Genomic DNA, 24,591 nt, shown 5'->3' with positions numbered 1-24,591 from the left:
GTGAATGGGCAGTATGCACATATTACATTTATGTGTAAACAAAAGTGAAATTTGAATCAAAAGTAAATGTTAGGTACATTCTCCCAGAGGGTGTATATAACACTATATAGCAGCTAGTTGCATTACAAAATATTACATTATATCTACTTGAGTTAAATACATAAAATGTCCCCAAATACATTAAAGAACATTAAAGCCCCATCTCCGGAGGACAGATTTTCCCATGCAAAGCTTAGGAAATCCTATTTAACAAGGACTACAGGGTAAAAGTATCTCAGGATGGCGATAGTAGAGGCAGGGCTGCCAAGAGGAATTCAGGGCCTCGGTACAACAAATTCATGGGGCCCCCCTTATAGTCGAGTAAGTTAAAAAAAATTGCGCCACCACTGGGCGGTGCAAAACTTTTCAGGGGTGTGGTCATACAATTGGGGGCGTGGCAATGCGCATTTGGGGCATGGCTAGCACATCAAAATCACTAGGTCCTGAATTTGCCGGGGCGTCACATATGTCCAAGAACTCCAGACTTTCAGGACATCTAGCACCACTGTGTAGTATAGAAAGAATGCAGTGTGTACAGAAAGAGTTCAGTCTTGGCCTGCCCCTTACATTGGGCACAACACTCACCAAAAATTGCAATTGTCCCTACTAGAATCACAACATTTCACACAGTATGCTGCTCTCTCCTACCTGTTCTTCTCACTTTCACCACCTGTGGCTGCTGGTTTCTTTAGTTGCAGCTTGCCTGGATCCTGGAATGTTGGAGGACTTATTTGTAAAAACAATGGCTACATTTAAAAAATTACAGCCAGCCCCGGCGTTAAATCAATAGCACCCACGATTAATAATTAGGCCTTCCTCCAGCCCCAACATTAAAATAATAGTATTCACATTTAATAAATAAACCTCTTCCCTTCCTGCAAACAGCAATACCTATTTCCCGTAACCATCACTGCCATTAAATAATTCATAGTCACATTTAATAAATAGACCTCATTCTCCCCAAACTCACCGCCACATTCAATAGCCCCCAAACCACCCCATCTTAAATTAATAGTCCCCACTATTAAATTGCCTCACCATCACCCTACAAACAAAATAGCACCCATTAATTAGCCACCACCTACCTTACACACACTACATTGCAACAAGCCCCCTGTGCCATCACACACACATTACTGTGCCCCTTCATCACAGCTACACTGTGCCCCCTTATGCTCACACTCCCCCTTTTTTTTACTCTGTGCCTCTCTGTGCCTCTCTGTCCCTTTTTTTTTTTTACTCTGTGCCTCTCTGCCCCTTTTTTTTTACTCTGTGCCTCTCTGCTCATTTTTTTTACTCTGTGCCTCTCACCCCCTTTTTTACTCTGTGCCTCTCTCCCCCTTTTTTTTACTCTGTGCCTCTCTCCCCCTTTTTTTTACTCTGTGCCTCTTTTCCCCTTTTTTCTACTCTGTGCCTCTCTCCCCCTTTTTTTACTCTGTGACTCCCTGCCCCCTTTTTTTTTTTTACTACGTGCCTCTCTCCCCCTTTTTTTACTCTGTGCCTCTCTGCCCCTTTTTTCTACTCTGTGCCTCTCTCCCCCTTTTTTTACTCTGTGCCTCGCTGCCCCCTTTTTTTTTTACTCTGTGCCTCTCTCCCCCTTTTTTTACTCTGTGCCTCTCTGCCCCTTTTTTTACTCTATGCCTCCCTGCCGGGTTTTTTTTTACTCTGTGCCTCTCTCCCCCTTCTTTATTGCACTATCCCTTTCTGTTTTCCTCCCCTTGCCTCTCCATTTCTTTACTTGCCTTTTGTTAGCTTCTTTCTCTCCTTTTTTTTCTCTTCTGTCTTCTCTTCTTTCTTCATGCTTTGTCCTGGCTGCAGCGCTCCTCACTGACTGTCGAGCGTGACTTGATGATGTCACGCCCGACTTTCAGTGTGAATGAAGCAGAGAGAAGAGGAGGGACGCGGCGCCGCGATCACATGAGTATGGATATTTTTTTCTTCCAGCTCCCCCCACCAACGAACGAGACAGACCCCCCCCTGTGAAAAATAAATAAACACATAAAAAAATCGCAAGATAAAAAAATGTATAAGAAAATAAAAAAAAAAAATTAGCAGCGAGGGGCCGGCCCGGGACCCCTGGCATGGCCGGGCCCGGGTAAAATGTACCTGCCCCCCCTCTCGGCGGCCCTGAGAGAGACGGTCGATGGTTTAAGTGCTGACCAAGGCTGAAGATCATTTTCTTTACTAGAAGCAAAAACAACCCTTGGAGTTCGGTGGCCGCTGTGTACAGGCCCTCGGGGACACCAGGGATACATAAGCTCAAATGATGAGCCATGCGCATTGCTCGCCTCCACCCAATCCACAGTCAGATGTAATTGTAGGTATGTGGGCGGAGCTAACAAAGCACAATCTGCTACATGTGTATGTCAGAATCATTAATGTCCTCTTTAACAAAACCATACATTTCACTTCTAATTTCTGAATTTATCAATGATGTTAATTATTTGTAAATCTGCCTTAAACACAAGTTGGTTTATGAAAAAAAGTTACTAATAACATTCACAAATATATATATATATATATATAAAAGTTTCAAGAGCTTATCAGAATGGGAACGTATTTTAACATAAAATTGTGATCATGGGGAAATTTTGCTAGACCTTCTGGCAGTAATCCCATAATAGGATCTATATATAGCAAAAGACCACACAACTGCTCTACAAATATAAGTAGAATGTCATACATCTCCAGGTATGTAAACTTTACATATATATTTGTCAACGGTATCAGTAGATCTTTTGGCATAGAGCAACTAATATTTTAGGTATATGTTTAAATATATTTACTAGTTTAACTCCTTTACCTACACCGTGCAGTGCATTCAAATTATTATCATTGACTAAGATTTTTTTTTTTTTTTTAAAATAGACAGATCGAAATGTATTTAACAGAAGATGGACAAGCAGTCATAAAAATTAATGGCAAAAGCAGTCAATTTGTAATAATAGATATACTATGTGCACGCATCAGAGACACCTCTGGAACAGCATATTTCTGCCTAGCAAGGGCAGATGCGGGACGTCAATTTTAATCAATCACCGCAAACAGAGTTTAAGTCCATCATTAAGTCTACAGGCAGCAGTCTATCACAATAAAAGGATCCCATCCAAAATTTACACAAGACAAATTACCGTTTAATTTCTTTGCACTATGGTGACTTTACGGGTGTTACAAGTTTGGTTAAGGGAGTTCATTTAATTGTGATTTAAAGGCAGCCTGACTATCACGTCCAAAAATCACAACCTATCAAAAACGCGTTAGAGAATATATTCTGTTTTAATGGCCAGGCATACTGGTGCCAACACTTACATGGCTTCAGTTCTCATCTACTATCAATCACCACAGGCTATACAGTGGCCCATAATTAGATGTTGAAATCATAACCAAACTCATTTTAAGACCGCTTGCATAATTACATGAGCATGCTAATGTCGTTTTAATGGTCTTTAATGATGTAATAAGAAATAATAGATATTGTTTGACAGCTATATAACCATTAACAAAACATATTAGGAAAAAATAGTATTTCTATAACATACATTTTATCAATTTTAATTAATTTAACTGCAATTTGTAGTTACAAGTTGCAGAGATGGTAATGCCATATTTCAAACTGTATTTTAAAGTTCATGTATCTGCGCATGGCAGAGAGTTCAGTTGTATTTTGTGGCTGCTGCATAAAGCATTGGGCAAAATGACACAAAATATTGCACGTGTGGAATTTTAAGGAGAAACAGGCAAGTCCCAGCAACACAATTTTCGTGTTCTGTGTTTGCTTCATCAGTCTGTGTAAATGCAATTGTACACTGTATATGTAAAGTAGAATTTTGCCAAATTTATAGTCTATACATACAGCTGGGACAACAGTGGACAACTCACTGTGCTCTGTAGATGGGATGTGAAATCCAGATGAAAAAAAAGTGATAGGGGGAACTCTGCATGGACTAATCAGTGAAGAAACGTGCAAATTTCTGCAAAATGCAGAAAGAGCAGAATACTTGTGGGCAGCATTGTGGCTTAGTGGTTAGCACTTCTGCCTCTCTGACTGAGGTCAGTTTGAATCCCGATCATGGCCTAATCTGTGTGGAATTTGTATGTTCTTCTGTGTTTGCGTGGGTTTCCTCCATGTGCTCTGGTTTTCTCCCACACTCAAAAAACATACTAGTAGGTTAATTGGCTGCTATCAAATTGACCCTAGTGTGTCAGGGAATTTAGACTGTAAGTTCCACTGATGTGAGTGCCAAATATTCTCTGTACAGCGCTACAGAATTAGTGGCGCTATATAAATAAGGATGATGATAATGATAATGATGAATATTTAGCAAAAAAATTTTTAACTTCCACTCCTCTCTATACACATAGGATACATGAACCCTGGAGGTTCTAGTTTATGGAATATTGCATTGTCCTATGATCAGCTAACACCTCATTATGGTTGCTATTGGGGAATGCAGTTTCTTCCGTTGTGGCGTAATACTCTTACTTCTGTGTATTCGCACTGTTTCTTCTAGTACCTGCATGGGTTAAAATATCATAATGGAGATGACCGCAGATTTAACTAAACTAAGCTTCTTCTGATCAGTGGAGCTGAACAATCAATTGGTGTTTGGAGGGTTCCATAAAAGAATGACAGCTAACCACATTAATGAATGTGACTCATAATTAACTTTCACTTAGCTAGATACAGAGGGCTGGAGACTAGGCATTTTGGTTGGCTTTCCCAGTTTAGTGGGTGCTCGCAGAGCCTATTTTTACATGCCCTTTGAGTTGGTGGCGATAAAGCACCATCCAATAGTATGCCTCTTGATTCATCCAAGTTCATTTTATAAAGGGATGCACTTTTATTTGCACAAATAAATTCACTGTAATTAAAATTCCAGGTTAGTGAGTCTTTTTCTCCTGCAAAACAAGATCAGCCTATAATGGGATACTTGTTTGCACCATCTGGGTGCAATTTATATAGGAAAACATATCTATAGACATAAAAAAAAAAAAAAAATCATAAATATCAAAATGTATAATTGCTACAATCTAAATCATTCCCAATGTCCCCTTACTCTCAAGCCTTATTAAGACATAAATGAGGCTCCTCCAAAAGATATATTAGGAGGGAAAAAAGAAACACTAGTAAACAATTAAGGGACCTAACAATAAGAGGAGACCATACTTTGAAGTGATGATTGTGCCATGAACACATTATTTCAAAGGGTGGACTACGCAGAACATTTGCACTAACACACTTCAAAAAGTGACATTGGTGTGCACCTGTGTATGCACATGGTTTGCACATGAAAAAATGTGCTGTGTTTCTAAATTTTTCTGAGGTTTGTAAATTACCCTGTGTCAGTGAGTGCAGCAGAACACGTGCCCAATGGTAGGAGAAAGAATGACCGGATACAGAACCGTAACTTAAAATTTAAGCACTCGGGTTGAGAAGGAAAACTGACTCCTCCCTAGCCTTCAATTTTAACCAAATTAAGCTAAAATATTCATAATCTGCACCCCCCTTCAGCATTGCGCCCTGGGCAGTCGCCCCTCTCGCACAGCCCCAGCTACAACCCTGACCAGACAACATCATTCCCCTTACTGGAAACCCAAACTGATGGCACTGCTTGTCCCATGTTATTTCCACATTGCACTGAATTGAATGTAGACACTGTTGGGCATAAAGTATGTATTAGTGACTGCTGGGTTTAATGTATGTTGGGCATACATTGCTAGTCACTGCTGAGTATAATGTTGGCACGTATCTCCCGTTCACCGCTGCTCTTCATAGTTGCCTATTTTTGCAACAATATGTACAAACATGATTTAGTTTTGTAGGACAATATCATGTGAATGAAATAAAGAGATGGGGAAGGTCTATTTAGGGGAGCGTTCACTGCTTTCAATAGGGTGAACGTCTCTTTTCTCTCTGCAAAAGGACTTTATACTTCCATACATCCATCACCTCTGAAATCAGGACTTCCTATACTTCCACTGGATGCAGGGCCTGATTAAGGGTTCTGGCCGCCCTAGGCTAATACGGCCGCAGCGCCCCTCCCCCCCCCCTCCTCCGAATATATAGGTGTATAGGAACACTCCTGAATATGAATGTTCAGGTGTATTCTCCAGCATTCAAATTTAGACAGATTGTGCCATTGTCTCTTACCTGTTCTTGCTCTTCTCTCTTGCAACTTTGTTATCCTCTCGCTGGCTTCTGGAAAGTTGGCATCCTGTTTTGAAAATGCAAAAATGTATTATAATGCAAACAATGAATGATTAGGCCCTTTAGTTAAAACAAAACACTCCATTATGGCCAGCTAAAAGTACCCCATTGGACAGGCATATATAAGCAATATCTGAATATTTGTTGTCAATCAAATACAAACCTCTACCAGCCCCATCTCACTAATATTTAGTATTCTAGTGATTGCTGAGACCACCCATGTGACCACCACACAACCATGAGATTCTGCCCCCCAAAGCTGCTGTATTTTTTAAATACCCCCTGCAGCCATTTTCCTTAACCACAACCCCCCCACAGCCATTTTCTTTAACCCCTGCTGCAGCCATTTTCTTTACCTCCCAACCTGCATCCATCCCCCTTGCAGCTATTTTCCTTACCTCCACTCTGCTAGCTAGCTATCCCCCCCCCCGTCACATCAAAACTCCCCCAGTCACATATATCAGCTCCCCTCCTCTGCCCTCCTTCATACATATCAACCTCTCTCCCTCCCTATAGATTTTCATGGCAGCCCCCCCCCCCACCCTATAGATTTGTATGACAGTCCCCCTCTCCCTCCCAATACATATGCATGACAGTCCCCCCTCTCCCTCCCTATAGATATGCAGGGTAGTCCCCCCCCCCCTCCCTATAGATATGCAGGGTAGTTTCCCCCCCTCTCTATAGATATGCAGGGCAGTTCCCCCACCCTCCCTATAGATATGCAGGGCAGTTCCCCCCCCCTCCCTATAGATATGCAGGGCAGTTCCCCCCCCTCCCTATTGATATGCAGGGCAGTTCCCCCCCCTCCCTATTGATATGCAGGGCAGTTCCCCCCCCCCTATAGATATGCAGGGCAGTTCCCCCCCCCTCCCTATAGATATGCAGGGCAGTTCCCCCCCTCCCTATAGATATGCAGGGCAGTTCCCCCCCCTCACTATAGATATGCAGGACAGTTCCCCCCCCCCTCCCTATAGATATGCAGGGCAGTTCCCCCCCCTCCCTATTGATATGCAGGGCAGTTCCCCCCCCTCCCTATTGATATGCAGGGCAGTTCCCCCCCCCCTATAGATATGCAGGGCAGTTCCCCCCCCTCCCTATAGATATGCAGGGCAGTTCCCCCCCTCCCTATAGATATGCAGGGCAGTTCCCCCCCCTCACTATAGATATGCAGGACAGTTCCCCCCCCTCCCTATAGATATGCAGGGCAGTTCCCCCCCCCCTCCCTATAGATATGCAGGGCAGTTCCCCCCTCTCCCTATAGATATGCAGGGCAGTTCCCCCCCCTCCCTATAGATATGCAGGGCAGTTCCCCCCCTCCCTATAGATATGCAGGGCAGTTCCCCCCCCCTCCCTATAGATATGCAGGGCAGTTCCCCCCCCTCCCTATAGATATGCAGGGCAGTTCCCCCCCTCCCTATAGATATGCAGGGCAGTTCCCCCTTCAATTACCTGTAGTTGTGCCAGCGTCGCTCCTCTCCTCAGATCAGCAGATAGGAAGTGAAGACGTCCTGCTTCCTGTCTGCTGCACAGCAACAGGCAGCCTGGCGATTGGCTGTGTGTTGCTAACCACTGACCACCATTGCTTTTGATTGTCGAGCCCTCCACCCCACCGCGGCGACCCCCCCTCCCCCACCCCGAAAAAAAAAATGAATGAAGAAAAAAAAATAATTTTTTTTTTTTTTTTTTTAAAAATACCCACAGGGCAGCGCCCCCCGGGACCCAGCGCCCCAGGCTGCAGCCTGGTCAGCCTAGTGGTTGATCAGGCCCTGACTGGATGCATTCTGAACCTTCTAGCTGCACTTTTGTAGAAAAGACGTTTTTAGGCACCGTTCCAACAATGTTCGAAAAACATTCAAATGCACAATAGTAACACATGTTCCTCCCAATGTCCCCTGATTCTCGGTATTAATGTAAAACATACATAAAGCTAAAGGAGCAGTAGTTTTGGAGGAAAACTATTAACAATTTTAATGAATGGAGTGGTCCTAAAGCGTTAGTAATTTTGGCTTTGATGTTCTCACTCTTTCCGCCATGAGCAGTTTCAAGTAGATACGCAAATCTGCAAAGTTGGACGCAGATTGATGTTCTGAATTTGCAAGAGTTACAAGGAACGGACTGTGTGCCCACACCTTGCATGTACTTGGAAGATAATTAGGTGCTCTTGCTCAAATAAAGAGGCAATGCGGGATATAGACAAACCTTATGGTCTCTGAGTAACTATAATAATTACAAACCATGACATATTGCTGAATGTAACTATTGATATTTACAATGGTAATATCAAACAGCTGACGTGGCGCCTCACTAGGTGTGCAGCCAAATATATATCAAAAAAGTTCCACTAATACTTCAAAATTGAAACATTCAACAAACAGATACATACATACATACATATGGCGCTGCCTACACGCCCACTGTGTGCAGTGATGGACATATACAACGGATCTATGTACAGTTGTGACCTCTGAGATTCTGCTTATTAAACATGATTTGGCACTCCAAAGCCCATGTACTATCAATAATAACTTTTGAGTTAGAGAAAGGAATATTTATGAAGGGGTCCTGATCATATAGGGGCCCCATCTATTTATAATATATAAGATCTAGCAGTGTTGTAGGTGCTGTAGACTGGTTACTTTGATCAGGGACCACCTTGCGTGGTACTTCCATAATTATATTAATAACCACAGAGGCCGTTAATAATAAACATTGTGGCAGTGGCGGAAATACACAACTTGTTTTTAAACTTGCTGTACATCACTAGTCATTGCATTTTTAATGTCAAACTCTTTAGTAAACTGTTAAAGTGGGTGATGTGTTAAACCAGTAGATATCAAAATAATATGATAAAGGACTTAAGATAAAGTAGCATTCAACTTAATTTTTTCCTATTGATACAAATAACAATATTAAAGTATATAACATATTTAGCCCATAATATAATTTACACAACTTTGTGTCCATGTACACAATTAAAGATTGTCCACCTGGACACAGATTTCTGTGATCAATTGTTAGATAGATCCAGTCAAGCCAGCATTCAGACAGATTGGACCAGTGATTGGTCCAAATATCATGTTCAGCTATCTTAATATTGATCATGGATGTTCTGGGTGAAGTGGTCTATGATTTGCATAGTACAATCTATCGGCCTTTTCTGTTCTCAGTAGCTTCCATGGTTCAGTTCCATTGATGAAGGGTTATGGCTATATTTGCTTTATTTCCTATTTTATTTTTAAACAAGAACTGAAGAAGTAATTAATTGAAGGACAGTACATGTCTTCACAATGAAAACGACCTCCACTATTTCAGGAGAGATGGGTCGGGTAGCATATGGATTCAGTATTGCCATATTTTCACGTCAGAGGCTACATTGCTATATGTAGGTGGTATGTTAGTACATAAGGAAGTGTCTTCAGGTAGAATAGTGAAATAACACTGAGAGAATTACAGATAGAGGTACCCCAAGGCATATTTGTCCCCATGCTTTGCAAGCTCCTCCCAAAGGGACTGGCTGGACTCGGGGGCAGAGTGGCATTTGTCTCCCCCCCCCACCCCCTACCGGCCAGTCTCATAGTGGGATAGCTTGAACTGGGTCACCAGCATTTTTTTCCTTTAAAATGTTCCTAATAGGCTGTTCAGTCAAGTTTTGCCTCATGGGCTAAAATTTGAAAACGCTCCTATGCCTATGAACAGCAACTTAGCAAATGGTTCCAGAAATAACTATCTAGGACCACTCAAAATAGCAGTATAGGTTTTACCTGCAGCATTTCATATTGCAGGAAATTACAATGGAATTCAGGGGCTGGCTGGCAAATTTTAGCTTGGGGGTGAGACTGGGCTCAACAGCCTATAAGGAACATTTTAAAGGGAAAAAATGCAGGTAGCCCAGTGACCCAGCCCAAGGTAGTCCCCAATGGGACAGGCCTGCGGAGAAGTCCCCCAGTCCAGTCAGCCCCTGATGGAACTGATGCCCTATTTGCCACTGTCAGTGGCGGAACTACCATTGGTGCAGCAGGTGCGGTGCACCGGTGCCCATGGAGATAATTAGGGCCACTGTGTAGGAAACTAGTGAGCTGTGGGCCGCGGTTCCCTGCACTGGGGCCCACAGCTCACTAGTTCCACCTCTGGCCTTCGTATATATCCTACTGTTATTCTAGAAGAGTACTGTGTTAACATGAAGATGGTACCATATTCTAACTACAAATGGAAGCAGGCTGAATACTATAATGAAAGAGATGTTATACAACTGAGCCTATGGAGACTGCCCAAAAGGTGGCTATACAAAAAAAAACCTGGAGGGCACCCAGCTGGAAAGCTGTGTCCCAAAATGATAAACATTATTGAAGCTTTAGTTCAAAGCTTTTAGATACAAAGAGCATTTACAGCGTTTAATTAGTGCTAAGGTTCTGTGATTATAAATTTCCAAATTCTGTGCATCTAACATTCATTAGTCTGACAGTATTAGATGGAATCCATAAAACAAAGTATAACAATAGGCAGAATTCATTAAAATATAGAAATATCGCAATATTGTTCCAAAAAAGCATTATGCAGAATTCTTTCAGAAACAGCTGAAAATATACAACTTTTGATGGATCATTTTCTATTTATTGTCACATGGTACATATAAGACTGACTGTTGTTTCATTTCAGTCCAGCTCTTTGGGTGTGATATTTTCCAGTGTGCGCTGGTTTTTCATTTTGTAATATTACATCATAAATTTTATTTTCCCTGCCTGCAGGATGTGTAGGTTTCAAGGCTGTGTTATTAGAGGTATATAGTGACAGTGTTATTTTGTGTTTAGCCATAGGCTAAAAAGTATTAGCCATTGGTTTGGGCAGATTATTTTGGCTGTAAATGAGATTATTGTGTATAATATAATTTATGATGCAATAATAAAAGAAATCAGTCTCATATGAATGTATAGCTTGGCATTTATATTTATATATGTTCCAAAATATGTCCCACTATGAGCAAGAGATGCTTGATGTTACAGATTATATTTCTAGGTGATTTATATTAAAAAAATTTCTTTTTTAAAATTATTTGTATAACCATGAAAAATATAATAATGTCTTAAATTAATAATGTGTTTAAATTCAATTAGCTCAACTATTTTAATGTGGGCTTCAAGTCGAGTATACCTTTTTTATTTAAATGTAATTATAAATTTTTAATAAAATAAGGGACTTGTACAAAATAATATCAAATATGATCAATATTATTTTTTTCAATCAAATATTATTATTCAAGTTTTATCATTACATAAAATATAACTTTACATTTAAAGAAAATATATTACTATTTCAATATATATAATGTATATAACATTCAATGTAATATAATATATATTTTATATGTTTTCAAGTTGATAATATAATAACAGTATATGTGAATTTGACATTAAGGATTTCAATCTGTTTGTTTCCAGCTTCTTACAGAAAAGAATAGATACTAACATATTAGCATAGTGTAAATAAGAGTATGCATAATAACTTCTATTTAGTTAGTTTAATTAAAGTTGAAATATATAAGCAGTAAGAGTGCAAAAATCGTATGAGTAATTTAGTATTAGATCATGGGGAAGGAGGAAAGAGAGAAGGGGTAAAAGAGTGTCTATTTTGATTTAGCCCAACTTGACCAAATTTAAAGTATTTCCGCACAGTATTTCTGGATTGATAAGTAAATCGTTCATGTCCCACGGTTTCATTAACTAAAGTCACCCATGCATTAAAATTAAGGGCGTCCCGAGCCATAGACACTCTAGCGATAATAATTTTAGCTAAAGTAAGAAGATTAATAACATCTGGTTGTATTCCTACCCATTAACAAGTTCACTTCTATACCAAATAAACACGTTGTATGAAATAACAATTAAATTTCAATACCCGTATTACGTATCCCCATTACCACTGTTGACCAGAAATCTCCCACCATAGGACAGCTCCAGAGTAGATGCCAAAACCTGGTAGATATATTGCTGCATTTAGGGCAAATGGAATCAGTCCTAGAACCCATCTGAAGCAGCTTGTGTGGAGAATAATAAACCTGATGAAGGATGTATACGTGGATTTGTCTAAAGCTCCAGCCTTCATCATTCAAGGGACCCAAGTCTGTCTCCCATTTCATTTTCAGTCTAAATCATCTAAATCATCTGTAGCAAGAAGTTAAAAATATTATTTTTATTAGGTAACTTTTTACATAGATGAAAACCAAAAATAAATTGTCACTGTAACCATTGATAGTTTAAGTGCAACATATATCTATTTGCACTTAAGATGCCCAAACTACTAGAGCAAGTTCGTAAAGTCATTGAACAAAGAAAGTTTAAGGACTTCAAATTTCTGCTCCGTTAGTTTGGTGATTTCAGGAGGTTCATACACAGTTCAACCCCAATTTTGGAACTGAATTGAAAATGGCAACCGGAAGTCGATCATGTTTGAACTTGCTAGCTGTACGGTTAACATATCTGACCAGCCTCCAACCTGTTTGCACAGACTCGACCTGTTGTCGAATCTTCCAAACTTGCAGACACTTGAGAATTTTCCTGCAAATTTTTTAAACATTTTTGACACGCACATAAGATAAATACTGGGTGTTTTTTTTATGTATAATACTTGATAGCTTATTAGTACACTGAAATGTAAAGTTGATTTAGAACATGCTCTACCCCAACTATAAATCTGTCCACACAATTTAAATTTAGCTCCCCCTCCAATGCAACATGGGTTTGCCGAGTTACTCATTTTTTTTTTTGCTCTCATTTCCTTAATGAATCAGGCCCCTAATGTATGGCAACAACATTTCTAGGAATAAAAGGCACGCAGTGTGGTTCAATAAAAAAATATTGAAGGTGGTACAAATTAGAATGGATTGAAAATTCATTATGGAAATAAAAGACATTTTGCAAAATAGTTAAAAAGGAAATTAGGTTAGTAAACACTTAAGATGAGAAATAGATTGCTAAAGATAGTGAGTTGGGGATAATGACAGCAAGAAAAATAACATTCATAATATTGTAGAATACCATTTATTATATCAGGTCACTAATTGATAGGGCAGGAAAAATAATCGTGCAAAATAACAAACTGATCTTGTAAGTGTTTTTTTCCCATCAGTATGCACAAAAGAGGAAAAAAACACAAAGAAAATGTCAGGAAACAAGTAACAGTTAATGGCGTGCATAGGCTATTGGTACACAACCATTTAGCAGTAGTAGATGCACACCATTAATTGTTACTTGTCTATCACAGGAAGAGGTGCAGTTATTCCTCAACAAGATTAAGGGCCTTATTCACCAATTAAACTTATTGGGGCATATTCAATTGTTGAATATTCCCGCGGCGTTAAAACTATTACCGTTATTACGGTGTAGTAAGCCGGATTTCAGCTCGCAGCTCCCTGAGCCGCGAGCTGAAATCCAGCGAGAAATGTACCGTAATAACGGTATTTACGCGCACTTTTACCGTTATGACGGTAATAGTGCGCGTGCCGCGTGAATTTTGGCTATAACGCCAACAATTGAATATTCCCCATTGAGGCAGTAAATTATTCTCTCAATTTATGAATATTTTGTTGCCTCTAGAGCAATAAGTAACGCTTATTACACTGAACACGTGTGAGAGCCCTGTACATGCATAGAACTGGAATCCCGGTTTGAGCTTACACTTTCACTGCTACTACAACAAACAAATTCCCTCCAGAAAAAAATATTTATTTTGTGCCATAGCCCTATTCATTTAAAATAGATCCAGACTGAAAAAAATGTTTATTTAATCAATACATTATTTTTTTCAGTAGTCTCATCTAACAAACTTCATCCTAACATAGTATTGTCTTACGTGATGTTTAACATCAGCGAGGTCACCCACTTCATATATAGGGCAAAGCAAAAACAATCCGTGCCACCAGCAAATCCACAATAACAATAAGGCCTTTGTCACTTGATAAATTGAAAGTTAAAGCATGAGGCACAAATAGCATCCACCCACTTGTGTTAAAGGAACCAAGATCGGCAAATGATAGACCACCATTATTTATGGACTCCCTACTTGCTACAGAAAGGCTTAAAAAAAATGGAAAACTGGGACGTGAAATTTATGTAGATAAATGTGGGGTTATCTCGCTAAGCAGTGATGATATCTATGCCACATACACATTAAATGGAATATAATTGCGGAAAACCAGGTTGGAAAAAGATTTAGGAATACTATTAAAAATAATACTGAGTAGCAGCTTAGAACACAATCCTGTATGCATAAAAAGGGGAATAAATGCATGTGATGCAAGCATACCAGTTAGACCATATCTTGAATATAGGGATAATTTGGGTACATCACTGTAAGAAGGAGTTTGGAGAACCAGAGTGAGAGATCAGAGGTGGGCAGATTCATTAATAAAGGGACTGGATGGGTTAAATTATAAAGTGAAACAGGATACTAAAACTATGTGTGTTACAATATAATTTGTTTAATGAACTTTTTGTACCAAGGACCAAATGGAGGACATGGGGTAATTGTGAATGGAAGATTAGGAAAGAGTTCTATACTGTAAGGGAAGTTAAGCTGTGGGAAAACTTACCACATAGGAAGGTGATAGGAAATACAGTAACAAAATGTCGTGGATGCAATGGTATCTGTAGCTATAATTAGTGGAGGGCATTATCGGGATGTCGGATCCAGAATATATCCAATTACCGTTTGTCAGTTAACAAAATGATTTATTTTGTGGATCAGTGTGAGGAGCGTGAAATTAAATTGACTTTTTCAACCTTCGCTATGGGCCTGGTTCATCAAGGAACGTACATACCGATACTGCCTTATGTTATGTAAAATCCCTCTGTGCATGCCCAGAACTGGACTATATGCCAGTGAACACAGCAAAATCCAATTAATCTAGTAGTGCAAAAAAACCTTAGGAGAGCCATGATTTCATGAATGGAACAGGGAGGGGACTAGGCGCATGCACTAGGTCAATGTACAGTACGGGCTCACCAAGCTCCAGCGAACGTAGCACTGTCCAATTCAGGGTTTGGGAATCTCAGAGGTACATGTTTAAAAGCCGTATCACTTGCACCCGCTACAGGGCAGGAGTAAGTAGAACATGTGTTTGCAATCAGAAGCAACTGTAAAAATGCATTTTAAGTACAGTAAACATTAATAAAATCATGATATACCACAGACAAAAATACATGTATATGACATACATTTGTCATTAATGACTATGAGCCTGATTCATTGAGGAACTTAGGCAAGAATTTGAGTTTTCTTACTGAATTTTTCTGGACAAAACCATGTTGCAAGCAAGGGGTGCAAATGAGTTTATTATTTTGCACATAAGGAACATACTGGTAGTTTATATATGTAGCACACAAATACTTGATAGATTACTTGTACACTGAAATTTGTGTGCTACATGAAAAAACAGCCAGTATTTAACTTGTGTGCAAAATAATAAACTAATTTACACCCCTTGCATTGCAACATGGTTTTGTCCAGAAAACTTTTGTTCAAATTCTTGCCTAAGTTCCTTAATGAATCAGGACCTGTATTATTATCAGGTGACAATCATTGAATACTTTTTATTTTCTCTGTGCTCTGCTGGGACTTTATATTCCATATATGTATTGGACGTATCCTGCAGTATTTTTTCTGTCAAAGCAGAGGTACTTAGACCCATATTCAACAAGAGACATATCATCAGATCTGCTTGGATTTGAATACGTCCAAATCAGGTGTGTTTTAAACAAAAACGCAATATATGTTCATTATGGTCCTTACTGAATCTGGCCCTATATAACTACAACAGTATTATGTTTCCAATTGCATTTATCATACCAGCTTGGGTTTCATTCAGCTTATGAGCCCCCTATTTCAGTACCTGGCCCTATTTATCCTCTAAAGGCTAATATTTTCGCTCTTTTGATTTTAGTGTCAGCCAAAAATAGCAGTCATCATGAAATTTGTAAATGTCAAAAATATTTTCAAAGGTTGGCAATGTCTGCATTATAGGCACTCTCCTTTCTAGACAAAAAAACAGCAAGTGCTCACCAGCCACAGTCAGATATGAATATGCAAAGCATCATGGGAGTCACCTCACCAAAAGCACACATAAGAACACACACATAAGAACTCTGGTTATGCAACAGAATCTTTATGCGTAGGTTCAGTGAACAAAATGAGTCATCATCACCATTTATTTTTATAGCGCCACTAATTCCACAGCGCTGCACAGAGAACTCACTCATTGGGGCTTACAGTCTAAATTCCCTGACACACACATAGACTAGGGTCAATTTGTTAGCAGCCAATTAACCTACTAGTATGTTTTTTTGGAGTGTGGGAGGAAACCAGAGCACCCGGAGGAAACCCACGCAAACACGGGGAGAACATACAAACTCCTCACAGATAAGGTCATGGACAGGAATTGAACTCATGACCGCAGTGCTGTAAGGCAAAAAGGCTAACCACTACACCACCGTGCTGCCCAGAGTCACACTGTAAACGAGCCACTATGTATATAAATTATGCAAGAGCATACAGTATTTGCTCTGCATGCAAAAACAAAAACGTTTGTATTTGCACCACTTACAGTACAACTGCAAAATTTACACCTAACTGTAAATACAGAGTATTTCTATGACCCCTTTTAACTAGATAGTAAGCCTTTTGTTCTTTGAATCATGTAAGTGGTCTCTTTAATAACATTTCTAGGACATAGAATTAAGCATCTGACCAGTATAATAATAATATAATATATATACTGCTGCAGACGGAGTGATAAGCATCCAACTGTCAGAAAATTGTGCAACTTTTCCTTGGAATAAGAACAGACTGTAAATGACAGAGCATTATTCATCAAATAGAATATTAAAGTAACTATCTTTCCTCATTACAATTTACCTCAAAATCTGCCTAACGTCTCTTAATTTTCCTGAGCAACAAGAACATTCCGAATCCATACACTATTCCCTGTACACTCTTCTTGTTTGTAGTAGATTATGTAGCAAACAATTTTACTTTGTTATTGGACAGCTTATGGCTCTACTTTCACCAAATCAAAAATGATTGTGTAGTACATAATGAAACCTACCTGACATCACTAAACGCATTCATTTGCTCTTTCAGGAGAACTGCCACTTCATTTAATAATGCCAGACCCTTCTCCACAGTCAGGGGGCTGTTAAGAGAAAGCAGAGAAAAAGCATTAGTAAAAAATGGAACTCATCAATAGGCGAAAGGCTTAGATCCCAAGAGAGTTATCACCTTGGCCTGTCAGGATATAGAAGCCATAGCTCGCTATATTCCTGTCACATTGAGAGCGTGATATCTGGGGAATAGGGATCAGGTGCTTCAGCGAAAATGATAAATCACCTGAATTTTCTAGCAATAAGACAAACAATATAGTGTAAATGAAATTCTTAGGAGGTTTATTGTGCCCCAATCCATCCAGAGATTAAACATTATACATATATATATATATATATATACATATATATATATATATATATATATATATATATAATGTACAAATATACATATACTTTATATTATATTATACACATTCATTCAAAGGATTTTTGAATACAGAGGACATAGACATTGCTGTCTGAAATATCCTTTGGCAGAAACCTGAAACTTTGAAAACCTTGTAAATACATGTGGAATCCACCACCACCTCTCCTATTGGCTGTATTATAAAACGCTAAACTTCCATTCACTTACGTTTTCCATAAAACCACTTCGACCACTGTGTAAATGACTTGGACCATTGGTTAATCAGAGAACCTGTTACTTGTATAACCTTCAACGACACTAAAGTATAAGTATGGCAAAAGTGTATGTGTGTATATATATATATATATATATATATATATATATATATATATATATATATAATATTTAACTAGTAGACACTTATGTCATTATCAGAAATTGGTAATAATGTTTGTACGGGACTTTGATCTTATCCTATCTTATGTATATACAGTTTACGTGTGTCAGCAATTCTGATAAAAGCAGTGGCTTATGTCATATTTTATAACAAGGCATCACATGGGCAAGTCCGTTATAATATACGCCACCAGCAGCTGCCATGTCAGGATACTAACGTAAGGAAAGTTGAACATAACCGGTTAGTGTCGCTCCTGATTTAAGATTTATTTCAATTTCATGGAAGCATTAAATAAATAAAAATTAAACCTTGACACTGTTCCATAGCAAGCAACATGTTTAACAGCTTTCAGATATTTCACAGTTAAAATACCTACTTTATTGCTTAAACACAGATGCTTGGTTCCACATAACGCAATATATGTTAAGCTGGCCAACTGCGATAAAGTGACTTATCCAGTCTCTAAACTAAACAAATCAAAAATTCAATCAGTGTACATAATGCAATGCATAATGGAGGCCAAAGGAATAACGTGACAGGTCACCGGAATCACTACTAAATATTATTTTGTCACGTTATTCCACCGCCTCTATTAGACATTACAGTGTTTTGGAAATTTGCTTATCCTTGAGGTTCAGCATGTTTATAAAGCACGTAGCACTGTGAATACTGAAACTATATGAGAATATATCTAACTACATCGACACATGTGTTTTCTGTACTCGTTTAGTCATGTATTAAGGTCCAGGAGTATTGGTGCACATTTTATTTTTTAAAAGCCAACCCAATGGGAGCGTCCAGATTGCCACCGTCAGCGGTTAGAGTGGTCTGCGTTGCACCCCTATGGAACCCATTGTTGGTGCCCGCTCTCTGTCCTTTCAGATGATCCTGTTTGTGCAACAGTTCTTGTTTTCAGAAGATGTCATGTTCCTTTTCTAGACTGTTTCTTTGTCTAGACCAGGGGAGCTTAAGCACCAAACACCATAGGGCACTATTGCTAATGTCAAATAATTTATTTAACAAGGCACGCATATCTGTTATACTGGGTTTGTAGATGACTGGTTAGGAAATGGTGAGATTTAGACTTGAGCTAAAACATCTCATCTGGACCCTCCCAGGTGGCATCCTTGATTCCATGCCATTTAGATTGGGTTCCCATAATATTCTTTTTATAAACTGATTGTGTACCACAAATTAATGAATTATTAATCATGTTTTAATATTATTTTGTGCAAACTTCAACATTTTCTATTTGCTATACTCACTATGCACAAGTTGAAGATGGTAAAGCAATTCAAAGGATGTACATTTACGTAAACTTAACAATGGGTTACAATACACAAATAATCTGGTTTAAGTGAAATGTTCAGAACATCTGTTTTAAGCCAGGTACCCAGCTGCGCTTGATTTGCATTTAAAAATGCAAGTTCAAATGTCAGTAAAATTGAATGTCAAAGGCAAACACATTTGAAATATAATTGGGTAAATTGGAAATAATTGGAGGTAACTTCAGTGACCCTGATGTGTTAATTTGTGTTAAAAGTGTTCAATTGACCAGGCAGCATTTGAAATACTGATGCTGCTGCAAGGCTCCCAATGTTGACTAACATAGCAAGTGGGTATCGGCTCATTGGGGCCAATGGGTACCATTTGTCTGCATTGTCCTAGCGTTAAAAACCGTAGTACAATGCACAAAATTGTCACCACTGGGTGCAAGGCCTTGGGCATTATTATAAAATAACTGACTTCAACCAGGCAGTGGTAGATTTGGAGAGAAGGATGGCGAGTTCCGCCTCCATGCCAGAAAATTAAAATTAGGGCCAGTATTTCCCAAACCCAGCCCTCAGGACCCCTAACAGTGCAGGTTTTCCAGGTGACAAGTGAACTAATTATACCACCTGTGGATCTTTCAGAATGTGTCAGTTAGTAATAAATACACCTGTGCTCCAGCAGAGAGATATGGAAAACCTACACTGTTAGGGGTCCCTGAGGACTGGCTTTGGGAAACACTGCAATAGTTAAGGACTGCAGCCAAGAGCGATAAGCTTTTGAGAGGGGCAACAACATTTTTGGGGGTGGAAAATTGAGACAGGGAGTGGTATAATCTGTAATTATTTTAAAATATGACAGAATAGTTGTTCTACAAAGTAGAAATAAAACATGAAAGAAAAATATAGGTTTTAATTTTAATATATTCCCATGGTGAAGACATTGAGACATCCTTGGGCAGCGCTTGAGGATAAGTGAGAAGGAGAGACAAGGATGGCACCAGGACCTGACTTGACAGCCCCCTTCCCCTTCATTCCGCCATAGCAGTGCTCATTAATTCCTGTGCTCTGCTTCATAGTTTTGATTTTAATGAAAATGAAATGAATGACAAAGATTGCTGTGACCCTTTTAAAAGGCCAAGTAGAGCTCAGTTTTGAAAACACAGGAACATAAACATTGGTGGGAGGGTGAAGGAACCCAGATTTTAAATTAAAGGTGTTTTTTTTTCAACTGCTGAGTATTAGCCTAGCGTGGACGTAAGAGGGTGCTACGTGTGTATTAGCCTAGCGTGGAAGTAAGGGTGTGCTACGTGTGTATTAGCCTAGCGTGGAAGTAAGGGGGTGCTACGTGTGTATTAGCCTAGCGTGGAAGTAAGGGTGTGCTACGTGTGTATTAGCCTAGCGTGGAAGTAAGGGGGTGCTACGTGTGTATTAGCCTAGCGTGGAAGTAAGGGGGTGCTACGTGTGTATTAGCCTAGCGTGGAGGTAAGGGTGTGCTACGTGTGTATTAGCCTAGCGTGGAAGTAAGGGGGTGCTACGTGTGTATTAGCCTAGCGTGGAAGTAAGGGGGTGCTACGTGTGTATTAGCCTAGCGTGGAAGTAAGGGGGTGCTACGTGTGTATTAGCCTAGCGTGGAGGTAAGGGTGTGCTACGTGTGTATTAGCCTAGCGTGGAAGTAAGGGGGTGCTACGTGTGTATTAGCCTAGCGTGGAAGTAAGGGGGTGCTACGTGTGTATTAGCCTAGCGTGGAAGTAAGGGTGTGCTACGTGTGTATTAGCCTAGCGTGGAAGTAAGGGGGTGCTACGTGTGTATTAGCCTAGCGTGGAAGTAAGGGGGTGCTACGTGTGTATTAGCCTAGCGTGGAAGTAAGGGTGTGCTACGTGTGTATTAGCCTAGCGTGGAAGTAAGGGTGTGCTACGTGTGTATTAGCCTAGCGTGGAAGTAAGGGGGTGCTACGTGTGTATTAGCCTAGCGTGGAAGTAAGGGGGTGCTACGTGTGTATTAGCCTAGCGTGGAAGTAAGGGGGTGCTACGTGTGTATTAGCCTAGCGTGGAAGTAAGGGTGCGCTACGTGTGTATTAGCCTAGCGTGGAAGTAAGGGGGTGCTACGTGTGTATTAGCCTAGCGTGGAGGTAAGGGTGTGCTACGTGTGTATTAGCCTAGCGTGGAAGTAAGGGTGTGCTACGTGTGTATTAGCCTAGCGTGGAAGTAAGGGGGTGCTACGTGTGTATTAGCCTAGCGTGGAAGTAAGGGGGTGCTACGTGTGTATTAGCCTAGCGTGGAAGTAAGGGTGTGCTACGTGTGTATTAGCCTAGCGTGGAAGTAAGGGGGTGCTACGTGTGTATTAGCCTAGCGTGGAAGTAAGGGTGTGCTACGTGTGTATTAGCCTAGCATGGAAGTAAGGGTGTGCTACGTGTGTATTAGCCTATCGTGGAAGTAAGGGGGTGCTACGTGTGTATTAGCCTAGAGTGGAGGTAAGAGGTTGCTAGGTGTGTATTAGCCTAGTGTGGACGTAAGGGTGTGCTACGTGTGTATTAGCCTATCGTGGAAGTAAGGGGGTGCTACGTGTGTATTAGCCTATCGTGGAAGTAAGGGTGTGCTACGTGTGTATTAGTCTAGCGTGGAAGTAAGGGGGTGCTACGTGTGTATTAGCCTAGTGTGGACGTAAGGGGGTGCTACGTGTGTATTAGCCTAGTGTGGACGTAAGGAGGTGCTACGTGTGTATTAGCCTAGTGTGGACGTAAGGGGGTGCTACGTGTGTATTAGCCTAGCGTGGACGTAAGGGGGTGCTACGTGTGTATTAGCCTAGTGTGGACGTAAGGGGGTGCTACGTGTGTATTAGCCTAGCGTGGACGTAAGGTGGTGCTACGTGTGTATTAGCCTAGTGTGGACGTAAGGGGGTGCTACGTGTGTATTAGTCTAGCGTGGACGTAAGGGGGTGCTATGTGTGTATTAGTCTAGCGTGGACGTAAGGGGGTGCAACATGTGTATTAGTCTAGCGTGGACGTAAGGGGGTGCTACATATGTATTAGTCTAGCGTGGACGTAAAGGGGTGCAATGTATTATTCTAGCGTGGACGTAAGGGGGTGCAACGTATTATTTTAGCGTGGACGTAAGGGGGTGCAACGTATTAGTCTAGCGTGGACGCAAGGGGGTGCAATGTATGTGTATTAACCTAGGGTGGCCTGAACCCTAAATCAGGCCCCGAATAAAATAAATAACTGCATTTCTGTATTTTGATTTATAAATGACCTTCAGCAAGTAATGATGCAATTACTTCAGCAATCATAATGTACCATGTATATCATGTGGGTAGCATACATCCTTATTACAGATTATAAATATACCTATACACTTATTTTTTTGTGCAAATGTGTGTTAATTAAAACTTCTCTTTTCATGCTGTCATTATGTCAATGGCTCCTGCCTGACGTTTCCCTATTAGTAGATCATTGTTCCACCACCTTCCTGCTCGGCCTGGCACTGACAAAAGCAGAATATTGAAGGGGAGTAGGAGTGTAGAGCAGCTGTGAGCACTTAATGCTCTTTCACATGTACCACTGGCACTTATGGAGTTAAAAAAAATTGAAACATGAAAAGCACTGTTTCAACAATAAAAGGGAATGGTTTATGTATTATGTGGCTCCTACAGAAATAAGGGGTTTATTTTTAAACGCAGTGGGTGAGGATGTGATTGCTAAGCGAAACACAGTAGCAGAGGATCAAATCCCAGCAGTTTGCGCTGAATGAACTAAAAAAGACATACGTAGCTTGCGGATTGACGTCACGCATTATCTATATGGAATAGATGTATGGAATTAGCTAGGGGGGGGAAAAAACAGTCTATTCATCTACAGACTCGGCAGCCTTACATCTACAAATAGTGACTTCTTTGACCTGTGCTGTGATCTTCTGTGCTACATGCTCAGTAAGTAACTGCCCACAGATAATTGCTGTGTAAACAATAGCTCATCGGAAATACAAAATGACTGTCCGGCATTGCTTTATGTTCTAGTGTGTTCTATCTCAATTGTCAGACTATATATTATTTTTAAAATGAAAGGTGCAGAGGTAACAGGTAATTTATGGGATAGAAATGATGTATTCTGCTGCCTCTCACAAGCTTTTCCCAGAGACCATTTAGTGATGTGACTAAGAAATACTAGAGACTAAATTGAAGACATATAGATGTGTCTGTCCTTATAAGAATATTTATCCACAGTGTGGAGGAAACGGTCTTGTCTTAGTTGGAAAAGTTCAGCCTAGGTCAAGTAATATGGTAGTTCCGATGGACACTGCAAGCTCTACAATCTATTCATAGGGAATTGTACAGTGAAATGGAATAGTCCTCCTAGTTAAGAAATATTGATTGGGAAGAATGAGATTAAATATAAAAAAAAAACCTTAAGGAAACAACTTTTTTTTTGTCCCTCCCAATCTCCATCTCTCCCCCCCCCCCACACCCCAAGTAAAACAATCCCCTTCTCATCTACTTTATATTCCCCCTACCCTATCTCTCCACACTCATGCAATCATATATTATAACAATCACACAGACAAACAATTGCACTTTTAACTTATTGTATTTGAGTTTGGGTCCATATGTGTGTAATAGCCTCCATCAAGTTACTATGTTTCAGTATATCTACAGTTTGGCTCTGACCCTGTATACTGATCGGTGCTTTATCTACCAGTTTGTTGCCATTGTACTCAATGCTATTAAACCAACAATAAGAACTTAAAGAGAAAAACAAAAAAAAACAAAAAACTCACAACAGATGCAGTACTGCTTCTAACCAAGCGGTGATACTACAGAGACAATTCTTATTTATTAGGCCCTTGTAGTGATTTGGAAAATATTTTGACTTATTATGTACCCTGGTATTTAGATTTCTGTTATTGAGTGATCCAGCATGTAAGGTATTCATATGAGTAGAGATAGTTTTTTTTCAATGAGAAATTGTTAGTGCCCCCCCTTGTTTTAGTGGCTGGTTAAGGATCTGTGTGTGTGTGTGTGTGTGTGTGAGTGTGTGTGTGTGTGAGTGGTGGTGGTGGGGGGTGTGTGAACAGCCTGTTTTTATTAATTTACTTATGTATAACAGAGCATTCCCATTCATTTCAATTGTGTTTCTAGCACATGTGCAGATCGCTTGCTTCAATATAACATCTGGTGGAAGACAA

The 24,591-nt window shown here is 39.9% G+C and overlaps 1 protein-coding gene across 1 annotated transcript in view; it reads right to left on the bottom strand.

The window, feature by feature from the left end:
* PTPRN2 (protein tyrosine phosphatase receptor type N2) overlaps nucleotides 1-24,591 on the bottom strand; it is a 733,183-nt gene that overhangs the window by 446,655 nt on the left and 261,937 nt on the right. The window contains exon 10 of the mRNA XM_075212113.1: nucleotides 17,343-17,429. Coding sequence (XP_075068214.1) covers nucleotides 17,343-17,429 — 87 coding nt within the window. The remainder of the gene's footprint in view (nucleotides 1-17,342; nucleotides 17,430-24,591) is intronic.

The sequence above is a fragment of the Mixophyes fleayi genome, chromosome 5, assembly GCF_038048845.1.
Source record: "Mixophyes fleayi isolate aMixFle1 chromosome 5, aMixFle1.hap1, whole genome shotgun sequence".
Taxonomy (NCBI): Eukaryota; Metazoa; Chordata; class Amphibia; order Anura; family Limnodynastidae; genus Mixophyes; species Mixophyes fleayi.
Note: the sequence above shows the minus strand (reverse complement) of the source record. Positions and strands in the feature narration are given on the sequence as shown.